Below are 12,290 nucleotides of genomic sequence, written 5' to 3' on the forward strand. Positions count from 1 at the left end.
GGCATGTCTGTTGCCAAATGGTTGTTGGCAGTGAGAGAAAAACATTCTTTAAGAGGACGCGCCTCAAACTTTTCCAAATATTACATGTGCAACTAGTAAGCGAAGAATGATACTAAAATCATAAACCCCAGGATCTTGGGCATTTTTTGTTCCTGGGAAACCCCCTGGCATGGGAAGTAGACACGTGCGTCGGAGAATGCTTGAGTTCCTCTGCAGCGGGGGGTTGAAATGGTCTGTAGGAGGCAAAGGGTTTTCATGTGTGTGATCAAAAGAGAAAAAGTGGCAAAAACTAAAGTCAAAGCAAGTGAGCAAACAAAAACAATCACTGTTTTGTTAGGCGACAACTTCACTAAAAAGAAAAAGCCAGCTGTGCAGGTTTGTTCAGACTTCGATGATTTCTGCACTCTGCCTTGCAATCGAGCAGGACCTGGTTTCGATGTAGTCGCTAGTTCTTTTCACCTCGAGGCAACCACAACAACAATGGTTCTGTGATGGACAAGAGCATCGAGATTTTCATGAGCAGTGCTCTTGTTTCAAATCTGTGCACTTCTGGGCTTCCCTGGTGGCGCAGTGGTTGAGAGTCCGCCTGCCGATGCAGGGGACACGGGTTCGTGCCCCGGTCTGGGAAGATCCCACATGTCACAGAACGGCTGGGCCCGTGCGCCATGGCCACTGAGCCTGTGCGTCCGGAGCCTGTGCTCCGCAACGGGAGAGGCCACAACAGTGAGAGGCCCGCGTACCACAAAAACAAAACAAAAACGAATCTGTGCACTTCTATATGCACAATTAAATAGGAGACTGGTCAACATGAGATAACGGTATTCTGTTAACGTTTCTAATGTCTAAGACCTTCTTAGAACGCAAAAACCGAAGCATTACCTCCCAAACTTCAAACATGATGGATGCGCCCAGAAGGCAAGCCATATTTCTATTTAACTGTATGGCATTTAGAAAGCAGAATTAAACACAAAATATCACTTTATAGGACAGACCAAGATGTTCTGGCTGGGAATAAGCAAACATATAAAGTTGTGAATGAGCTCGTCTTAATGGGGAGACTTGTTCTGGTATGTTTTTCTCTGCGTGCGGGCCCTTTGCCATCTGTCTGCTTTACTAACTTAGAATAGGATATGCTTGCATGCTTGCCTTTTATATTAATTGCTCCCTGTGAGGAGAAAAACTTCATTTCATTTTGAGCATGCTTGGCTCTTTCAGGGACGTCACATTTATAATTGTCCTGCCCGCTTCCGTCTCCAGACTCAGGAGGTTGGAAGCGGAAGAGGGAGTCAGTAACGCTGTGAACTAGCTGACATGATATTTCATTTTTATGCCAGTTGGCTACCTATCCCAACGAGTGTCATGCTGTATCTCAAAAGTTGAGGAGAAAATGAAGAAAACCACTAATCTTTGCAGAAGGACGTAAAAGTAAAATTCCTCTAGAAGAAAAAACCGGTCAGGCAAAGCTGGGAAAAAGCAGAGTAGAGAGTCAGGACTAGAGTCTGAGACCTGTTGCCACAGAGCCTGAGGATGGCCTGTGCTCCCTGACCCCTCTGGACTCAGCACGCTGCTTGTCTTATCCCTCCCGGGCCCTGCTCTTTGCTGGAAGGCTGATTCAGTAATCGCTCCATCCAGGGAAGGATCTGATTGGCCATTTGGTTCTTAAATCTGCAAACTTGGCAAGTTCACCAAGCTCCCTCACTTGAGAAAGTACCCTCCTCTTAGGCTGCACCCAGGTTCATGGTGACAGCTCATGTGGTCCCAGAGGCCTGGGAGTCACGTTTCATCTGTCTGTCTTTCAAGGTGGTAACTGAATTTCTGTATGGGCTCTTTAACAATGATGTGAAATGTGGGGTTTTTCCACTGATAGAGCCACTGGAGGACATATTTTTAGAACACAGAGCCTTGCCCAGTGCCCTTTAGATTACCACAGAGGCCCCTGTCCTAAGTGCTAAGTGAGGAATAGAGAATACAGTGTCCATCCAGTCACACCGCAGTAGTAAAGTCCCTTCACAGCCTGAAGCTGCTCTTTACCAACACTATTTCCATTTCACCTGGGCTCCAGCCTCTTATCTCCTTCTTTATCCCATGAAGTATGAAAGAACTTCCTTTGCTTTTTAGTTTAGTTGGAGCCAATGTCAACATTTTTCAAACACAACTTTAAAAACTGCAGGCAAATCGAAGAAAAACACATGCAGGGGAGCCGACAGATTTTCCAAATGCAGCCTTCCTATCATTACATAACTAAAACAGAGCTGCCAACAATTTAGCAAGTTGTAGGGACCTGGCTCCATTTCCTCCATCTCAGGCATACCTAGGGTGAAAGCATCAGGCTAAGTTCCTCAGATATCTAGCTCCACGTTGATTGCGGCAGACAGCATGCCAAATCTAGTGGGGTCCCCTTTCTCAAATGCTGCTCCTAGCATTTCTTCTAGGCACTAGCCCCCAGGGCATTTCCTGTAGCGCTAAGCTCCTTTAAACTTCTTGTAGCCTCCCGCCTTGGGCACGCTGATACTGGCCCTTGGGAGACAAAGACATTTCTGTATCCTTGTTCCTCTCTAAAGGTTCCTCCCCTGAATCTTTCACATTAGCTTTCAGATAAGGTCCCTCACTTGCCTCTGTCTCTTGCTACAGGCTGGTTTCTCCGTGCTCTGTGTCATGTGATTAAGAGTCACTAACTGGTTCCTCCCTAGGGTAGAGCTTATCTTCTCTGCTCTTGTTTGAAGAACCTAGGTCTTGTCTCACCAGTGGTCATGTGTCATCTTTCCCCGTAGCCTCTCAGCATTACATAGGTTCCTTACTTCCTCCTGATTTCAGAGCCCTTTTTGGTGAACATTCCTATTTCCTACTTCCTAACTAAGCTGGGATTTTGTTTGGGTATCCTCCCTCACCTGTGCCTGGAAGCCCATATTTTTAAGTCAGTGATTCTCGGTTGGGGGTAGGGGTGGGGGGAACATTTTGCTCCCAAGAGGACGTTTGACAATGTCTGGGCATAACTTTAGTTGTCACAGGGAGGGAGTGTATTACTGAATTCTAGTAGGTTGAGGTGAAGGATGCGGTTAAACATCCTATAATGTACAGGGCAGCTCCCAACAACAAAGAATGATTCTGGCTGTAATGTCCATAATGTTGAGTTTGAGAAACGCTGGTCCTAGAAAAAGATGACCTCACCCTAATTCTATAAGCAGGCTTGAATGATCTGTAAGTAAATAGATTCCTTTGCAGTGACTGGTTTAGCAACAAGTATATGATCCTCTCTAGGCCAATGAAACATGAGAGAAGTTGCTAGGTGCTTCTGAAACAGTCCTTCCTTCTGGACATTGTCAGGTGAGGACCCATCTCACTCCCAGCTTTGGGGGCAAAGCAGAGTCAAGGGAATGGCAGGAAAAAGGACCAGAGCCACTGGACTCAGTGAATCCTGAAGCCCACCCTTCTGCTCAGCTTCCAGGGAGAGGAGACACTCTTTATTGTTTAGGTATGTTTGAGATAAACTTTGCTGTCACCTGCAGCCGCATGAATCCAACAGATGCATCTTTATTTATTTTTTTGCTCACTCATTCATTTCTGCTTGTTATCTGAAGGGTGCCTCTAGCTCTTAGCTAATTTTCAGAGCCATCTTGATCTTGGACAGTGATTTGGCTCAAGTCCCAGCTCTGTCTACCAGGACTTCACTGTTCAGGAGACCCTTCTGAATACGAAATTCGTTTAATTGTCATTGCAGTGATAAAATGACTTCACTCATACAATAAAAAGAACAGAGAATCCATTCACAGAGCACCTATCGGATCCAACCAATCGGGCTTTCTAAGTTCGACTAGGCCTAAATAAGAGCAAAACCTGGAGAGCATCAGAGAGAAAAGGCCGAGATCCAGAGAGAAGACATTTCATTTTAACATTTTATGAATAAAATAGACAGTAGTACTTAGCATTTTAAAGACACTAGAGCAGGTGTTCTTTTATATTCCTTTACATTGGCTGTTGAATGTTATTAAAACCAATGCCTGGATGCCTGGAAAAATAGACACGTTGACATTAAGGAAGACAAAAGTCAAAGGAAGGCAGGAGAAGCAGACCTCCAGCAGAGGGAGAGATACTCCTGCTGGGTGGGGTAGGGAGTCGCTTTGTGTCTTTCTAACTTAACTGTAGAAAACACAGAACTAAACATCTGCTGCATACCTACTGTATAGCACAGGGAACTCTACTCAGTCCTCTGCGGTGACCTAAATAGGAAGGAGATCCAAAAAAAGAGGGGATATATGTATATGTATAGCTGATTCACTTTGCTGTACAGTAGAAACTAACACAACATTGTAAAACAACTACACTCCAATAAAAATTAGAAAAAATAATCTGCTGCGTGTGACTTAAAAATCAAGTCTCACTCCATCAATCCTTTTCCAAATGATCACTGTATGCCAAATAGCTTGTGAGCACTGAGTAACTCATGCTGATTTAGGCTTTTCCAAAAATAGGACACTTACAAAAGGTGCAAACTTCCAGTTATAAAATATAAGTAAGTCCTGGGGATGTAATGTACAACATGGTGACTAGAGTTAATAATACTGTACTGTGTATTTGAAAATTGCTAAAAGAATAGATCTTAAAAGTTCTCATCACAAGAAAAAATAGTATAACTATGTGTGGTGATAGATGTTAATTAGATTTCTAGTGGTGAGCACTTTGCAATATATACAAATACAGAATCGTGTTGTACACCCAAAACTTATACAATGTTATATGTCAATTATATCTCAAGTTTTAAAAATAAGGACATTTAATTTTTTTTAAAAGATTTAATAAAAAGATCAAGCAACTAAATTCCTTTGTTCAAATCCTCAGAGTGGAAGAAAGGGCATATTACAATGGTTGGATAATCAATTACTCTGGATTTCCCAAAGTTATAATACTCTCTTATACTTGCTGGTCTCAAATACTTCAGTTTTCTAGATCCTTGAACAAAAAAACCCTCTATCTCAATTTGGGAAAAGTAAGCTCTGTATTAGATTTGACACAATAAATTCTTACCCTTGTTCACAAGTCAGCTCTGTGATAAGACAGATATGAACAATTTATGTCCTAGAAAACATTAAACTCCTTAAAAAGATGAATTGCTGACAAATGGGCTGTGGACAACTATGAGGAACTCTCCGAACAAAGGCTCTTAGTGTGAGCTCCATATCTAAGTAATTATCAAGTGTGTAAATTGGTTCTCACTGGCTCTGCTTTCTGTAGGAAGACTGCAGATTAGACCACTCTGTGTGTGTCTGTGGGGGGATAGGAATCAATAGAGGGTTTGGGAAATCACAAAAGTCAGAGAGACAAAAGTACCAAATGGAATGTTGCCACATACTTGACATCAGTTTGAATTGAAACCAGGGATTTTTCTTACCGTCACTGGAACCAAAGCTTCCATCAATGGACTTTCTCTGAAACCTGCAAACAAGCACATACACATGCTCCTAAGACCGCAAAAACTTCAGCATTTTCCATTTGTTCCCTATAGACTTTGTTGCAGATTTGTCTGCTAGGATCTCTTAAAAATCGGCCTTTGGATGTGCAAAAATTGGAACTCTGATACATTGCCGGTGGGACTATAAAATGGAGCAGCCACTTGGAAAAACCATTTGACAGTTCCTTAAAAAGTTAAACCTAGAGACACAATATGACCCAGCAATTCCACACCTAGGCACATACAGGCATACATATATTAAGTTCATTAATTTATTTCCATATTCATTTATTTTCAGATAATTCACATGCCATAAAATTCACCCTTTAATGTGCACAATTCAATGAATTTTAATATGTTCACAGAGTTGTGCAACCATCACTATTTTCTAGTTGCAGAACATTGTCATCATCACCCAAAGAAATCTCAAACCATAGCAGTTACTGCTCTTTCTCTACTCCTCCCAGCCCTTGGCAATCACTAATCTACTCTCTGTCTCTATAAATTTGCCTATTCTGGACATTTCATATAAATGGAATTGTATTGCATGTGGTCTCTTTGTCTTCTTTCACTTAGCATAATGCTTTCAAGGTTCATCTATGTGGTAGCGTGGATGAATACTTCAGTCTTTTTATGGCTGAATAATATTCCATCATATGGATATATACCATGCTTAATTTATTTGTTTACACTTGATATACATTTTGATTGTTTCCACTTTTTAGCTGTCATGAATAACACTGCTATGAATATTTGTGTACAAGTTTTTGTGTGGATATATGTGTTAAATTCTCTTGGGTACGACCTAGGAATGGAAGTGCTGAGTATGAGGTAACTCTGTGTTTAACATTTCTTTCTAAACTGTTTTCTACTGTAGCTCAATAGCAGGCACTAAATATTTTACATTCCTACTAGCAATGTACAAGGTTCTAATTTCTCTACATCCTTGCCAACTCTCGTTAGTTTCATTAAAAAAAATTTATTATAGCCATCCTAGTGGATATGAAGTGATATCTCATTGTAGTTTTGATTTGCATTTCCCTGATGGCTAATGTTGTTGAACATCTTTTCACATGCTTATTGGCCATTTGCATATTTCTTTGGAGAAACATCTATTCAATTTTAAAAAATGCCTATTTTTAAATGGGGATATTTTTCTTTTTATCTTTGTGTTGTAAGAATTCTTCACCTAGTTTAGATACTAGACTCTTACTGGATATATGATTTACAAACATTTTCTCCAGTTTTGTGTATTGTATTTTCACTTCCTTGATAATGTCCTTTAAAAACACAAAAGTTTTAATTTTGATGAAGTCCAATTTACCTATTTTTTTCTTTTTTTACTTGTGCTTTTGCTATCATATCTAAGAAACTATTACCTAATCTAAGGTCACAAAGATTTACACCTATGTTTTCTTCTAAGAGTTTTATAGATTTGGCTCTTTTATTTAGATCTATGTTCTATTTAGAGTTAATTATTTTTATATGTTGTGAGGTAGGGGTACAACAACTTCATTCTTTTTCATGTGGATACCCGAGTGTCCCAGCACCATTTGTTGAAAAGAATATCCTTGTTCCATTGAATTGTCTTGCTACCCTTGTCAAAAATCAATTGACCATAAACGTAAGTGTTTATTTCTGAACTCTCAATTCTGTTCCATTGATCTGTATGTCTTTCCTTATGTCAGTGCCAGAGTTTTGAATATTGTCGCTTTGTAGTTAGTTTTGACATCAGAAAGTGTAAGACCTCCAACTTTGTTCTTTTTTTTTTTTTTCATGATTTTTTTTCCTATTCTGGGTCCCTTGCATTTCCAGATGAATTTTAGGATCAGTTTATCAATTTTTGGAAGAAAGTCAGCTGGGACTTTCATAGGGATTGTGTTGAATCTATAAATCAGTTAGGGGAGTATTACCACGTCTTTTAGTTTATATTGCTGCTGTAACAAATATCACAGTCTTAGTGGTTTAGAACAATACAAATTTATTATCTTCAGTTCTGGATGTCAATTCTAAAATGAGTCTTATGTGGCTAAAATCAAGATATCAGCAGGGCTGTATTCCTTCTGGAGAATCCAGGGGAGGATCCATTTCTTTGCCTTTTCCAACTTCTAGAGGTGGCCTGCATTCCTTAAGTCATGGCCCCTTCCCCCATCTTCAAATGTATTACTCTAACCTCTGCTTCCCTCATCACATCTCCTCCTATCTTTGACTCTCTTGCCTCCCTCTTATAAGGACCCTTGTGATTACATTATACCCACACAGATAATCCAGGATAATCTCCATAATTTTATCACATCTGCAAAATGTCTTTTGCCATGTAAAGTAACATATTCACAGGTTCTGAACATTAGAACATGAGCATTTTGGGGGGGCCATTATTCTGTCTACTATACCATCTTAATAATATTAAGTCTTTCAATCTGTGAACACAGGATGTCTTTTCATATATTTAGGTTCTCTTTAAGTTCTTTCAAGGATGTTTTGTAGTTTTCAATGTACAAGTCATATTTAATTTCTTAAATTTTTTCTTAAGTACTCTATTATTATTTTTGATGCTATTGTAAATAGAATTATTTTCTTAATCTCGTGTTTGAACCGTGCACTGCCAGTGTATAGAAATACAATTGATTTCTGTATATTGATCTTGTATCCTATAATCTTGATAAACTCAGGGTTTCTTTTTGGAGGTGATGAAAATTAGACAGTGGTGATGGTTGTGCAACTGTGAATATACTAAAACCACTGAATTTTTAAAGGGGGGTGAATTTTATGGTCTATGAGTTATGTCTTAATAAAGTCATTATTTTAAAAACTGGGTGTATCAAATGTAAATGTCTATCAAAAATTAAAATGTGACTTGCTCTCTTCCCCCCAAATAAGCCTCCCTTTTGGACATGAAGTTGGAGTTGGGGGAGAAGGGAGGAAAGTTGGGGACTACATGTGCCTGTGCTTTGGTACATGTTCTTGTTTATTTCCAAATGGGGGTTCTAGAAGTTGCACACCCCTGATCCTGGTATGTTTGGTGGAAGGACTTCTCTTCATACCTCTTTTGTTCCTAGACACAGCAAACCCATCCCTGCCTCAGGGCCTTTGCTCTTGTTCTCTGCCTGGGCCACTCTCTCCCCAAATCCTCACATGGCTGGCTCCTACTTGCCATTCAGGTCTTGGTCCTGAGAGGTCTTCCCTGCTGAACAAATCAAATCTAAAGTAGCTTCCCCAGTCCAATCATTCTCTGTCCCACCACTGTGTTTGTTCTCCTGTCACTAGCTGAAATTATTTTATTAATTGCTTGCTTATATGTTTTTCCTTTGTACAATGTAAGCTCTATTAGAGCAGGGATCTAGACTGTCTTGTTCACCACTGTATCACTAACCTTTGGGACAGGGCCTGGCACTCAGGAAATGATAACTAAATATTTGTTGAGTGAACAAGGCATATCATTAAGGAGAGCAGTTACAATTGGGTCTGACTGTTCTAGCTGGCAAATGAGGCTCTAGGGAAGTCCCTTTAAAAAAACAATTTTAGTGATATTAACTAGCAAGCAATTATATGAACTCATAAAAGATGATGTGTTTGGACTGTGTTTATATTAACAGGCTTTAACCACATTTGCCCTAGGTTTTGGAGCTGATAAAGTTCTTAATTAGAGGAGTTAAATGATGTACAAAGCTAGGGTGAGGCAGGCAGTATCGAGTGAACAAACAAAAAAAGAGTAATTGAGACCTATGCTAGATTGATTGAAAAATGGCTATACCTCATCTTGTATCTAGCTCCTTCAATCAAAAGTGGAGTCTGTGTCTTTACCTCTTGCAGCTGGACTGGCCTTATCACTTGTTTTGGCCAATAGAAAGAGGGGGAAGTGATAGCATGCCACTTTTGAACCTACCTCTTAAGGAAGCCTTGCATTCTTCTGCTATCTCTTTTGGAGATACAGTAGGGCTAGGCTGCTGGAGGATGAGAGGCAAAGTATAGCTGAGGCCAGTCTAGAAAAGCCAGCTCTTCTCTGACCTGCCAGTTGATTTCACTCTATGACCACACCCAGCTGAGATCTCTAAGCCTAGTCCAGATTAGCAGAATCATCCAGCTGACCCATAGATTTGTGAGCAAATGTAAATATGTATTGGAGTTTTTATGGTTGGAGTTTTTGGAGTTTTTATGGTTGATTTTTTTTTTTTTTGTGCTACGCGGGTCTCTCACCGTTGTGGCCTCTCCCGTTGCGGAGCACAGGCTCCGGACGCGCAGGCTCAGCGGCCATGGCTCACGGGCCCAGCCGCTCTGCGGCATGTGGGATCTTCCCGGACCGGGGCACGAACCCACGTCCCCTGCATCGGCAGGCGGACTCTCAACCACTGCGCCACCAGGGAGGCCCTTATGGTTGATTTTTATGCAGCATTATTGTGGCAATAGATAACTAATACAGGAATCAAGGGAAGAACGAGTAATCAGGATCATGTAGTTTGACCTCAACATCTGGCAGGGTGACTGAGAGGAAGGAATAAGAGACATGTACGCAGGGCTTCCCTGGTGGCACAGTGGTTAAGAATCTGCCTGCCAATGCAGGGGACACGGGGTCGAGCCCTGGCCCAGGAAGATCCCACATGCCGTGGAGCAACTAAGCCTGTGCACCACAACTACTGAGCCTGCGCTCTAGAGCCCGTGAGACACAACTACTGAAGCCTGCGCGCCTAGAACCTGTGCTCCACAACAAGAGAAGCCACCGCAATGAGAAGCACGCGCACCGCAACAGAGTAGCCCTTGCCTGCCGCAGCTAGGGAAAGCCCCTGCACAGCAACGAAGACCCAACGCAGCCAAAAATAAATTAATAAAATAAATTTTAAAAATAAATTGATATAGATATAATATAATTAAAGAAAAAAAGAGACATGTATGTAGTGCTTGACCCAGGGGGGTCATTGCAGGGGCTCCATAAATACTTGCTGAATGAATTGGAGCTGGGGGTGGGGAGGGGAATGGAGTTCAGGGTTGAGCCAAAAAAACATAAAAACAAAAAAACATAAAAAACAAAAAATAGCATAAAAACACTTTGAATTCTTGGCTCCCTGAGGACAGGAGCCATGTCTCTAATCATTGTTTTCATCCTCATCTCATAGCATGTACTGCGAACCCCACATGTATTAGTAATAAAGAACAGGGGGCTCAACAAGCAATTGGCATTCTGCTCCAGGACTGGCTGGCTTCACTTGGTTTTGTAGAAAACTTTGTTATTTCTGCTTAGTTCAATGAAGGAAGAGTTCTATTAGCATTTTCTCTCAGTTTATTCCCCTATTTAGATGCCAAGTAGTTCTTATGTCTCCAGATTTCTATTTTCAGTTTGCCTATATTTGGAAAGAATCTATGCTTGTGCAGTTGGCAGTAGCAAAGTAATCTGGCAGCCAGAGGTTTCAACAGAGCCTACGCCACAACTTTCAAAAACTGTGCTCACTTCAGCAGGCTGAATAACAACTTTAGAGAGATTGATAGCCAGCTATTAATTTCTGTCTGTTTGTACACTGGTTATATCTTCTAGGTAACTGAAGAGGTGAAACCTATTTTCTAAATCTAGAACATCAGCGGTAGAGACAGCCTTCCTAAGAGAGGCAGAAAAGATGAACTTCTTTTCCCATGATGCTGTAACTCATCTGAGTAAAAACTGGCAGCTTTTCGGACCCCTTTTCAATCAAATTCATGCTGGGGTTCCAGGTTTTTGACCTGGTTTCCTTGATTAGGACTGCCCTCCTTCAAATGCCCTGATCACTCCAGACCCATCTTGTCCGGGCCGCTGAAGAGCTAAGGCTCTGGAGCCAGGCTGCCTGGGTTCAAACCCAGGCAGTGAATTCTTGGTCAAACTGCTTAACCTCTGAATGCCTCAATTTCCTGAACTGTCAAATAATGCTAATACTACTACTGTTGTGGGGCTTTAGATGAGATAGTCTACTCAGAGTGCCTGGCAAAGAATAAGTGCTTGTTCAGTGTTAGTGATTATGATCTGATAAATTAATGAGCTGATAACCAGTTGATGTATGTACACTTTCCAGGTATAATATTTGCCTGTAGACTGGAGATTTTGTTTTTAATTTTTTATTTGAAAATAATTTCACATTTATAGAGAAGCTCTAAGAATAAGAATGGAATATAGAATACTCATGTATCATTACCTAGATTCACTTATTGTTAGCGTATTACCCCCTTTGCTTTCTCATTCTGTCTCTGGGTGCATATGTGTGTTTTCATATACATGTATACGTAAAAATTTTTTTCTGAACCACTTGAAAATAAGTTGCATAGGTCATGAACTTTTGTGCCTAAATATTTCCAAAGAATAAAGATACTCTCTTCCATAACCACAGTGTAGTTGTCAACTTCAGCACATTTAACATCGATATGATAATCTTATCTAATCTGCTGTCTGTTTTACAGTTTTGTCAATTGACCCAATAATGTCCTTTATAGCATATTTTTCTTCTAGTAAAAGAACCAGTCTGAGATCAAATATTGTCCTTAGTGGTCACATATATTTAGTCTCCCTCAATCTGGAACATTTCCATAGCTATTTTTTGTCTTTCGTGATACATTTTAATAGAATGTTCATCATTTTGAGTTTGTCTAATTTTTTCCTCAGGATTATATTAAAAATGTGCATTTCTGGCTGGAATACTGCATAAGTGATGCTATTTCCTTCTCAGGGCCTCACATCTGGAGACACAGAGTGTCCAACTTTCCCTTGGTCATATTAATTTTTATCACCCTGTCAATAGTCTAATTTCTCCACCGTATAGTTACTACTTTTTCCCTTACAACTACTAAGCGATTTGTGGGGATACACTTAAGGCCATGCAAATATGTT

General features: G+C 40.5%; 1 protein-coding gene across 5 annotated transcripts in view; it reads right to left on the reverse strand.

The window, feature by feature from the left end:
• Nucleotides 1-12,290, reverse strand: part of SIDT1 (SID1 transmembrane family member 1) — an 87,197-nt gene that overhangs the window by 28,409 nt on the left and 46,498 nt on the right. For all 5 annotated transcript variants that reach the window (XM_060150603.1, XM_060150602.1, XM_060150599.1 and 2 more), the window contains one exon: nucleotides 5,387-5,430. In XM_060150603.1, the coding sequence (XP_060006586.1) occupies nucleotides 5,387-5,430 (44 nt within the window). The remainder of the gene's footprint in view (nucleotides 1-5,386; nucleotides 5,431-12,290) is intronic.

Source organism: Lagenorhynchus albirostris, chromosome 5, assembly GCF_949774975.1.
Source record: "Lagenorhynchus albirostris chromosome 5, mLagAlb1.1, whole genome shotgun sequence".
Classification (NCBI taxonomy): Eukaryota; Metazoa; Chordata; class Mammalia; order Artiodactyla; family Delphinidae; genus Lagenorhynchus; species Lagenorhynchus albirostris.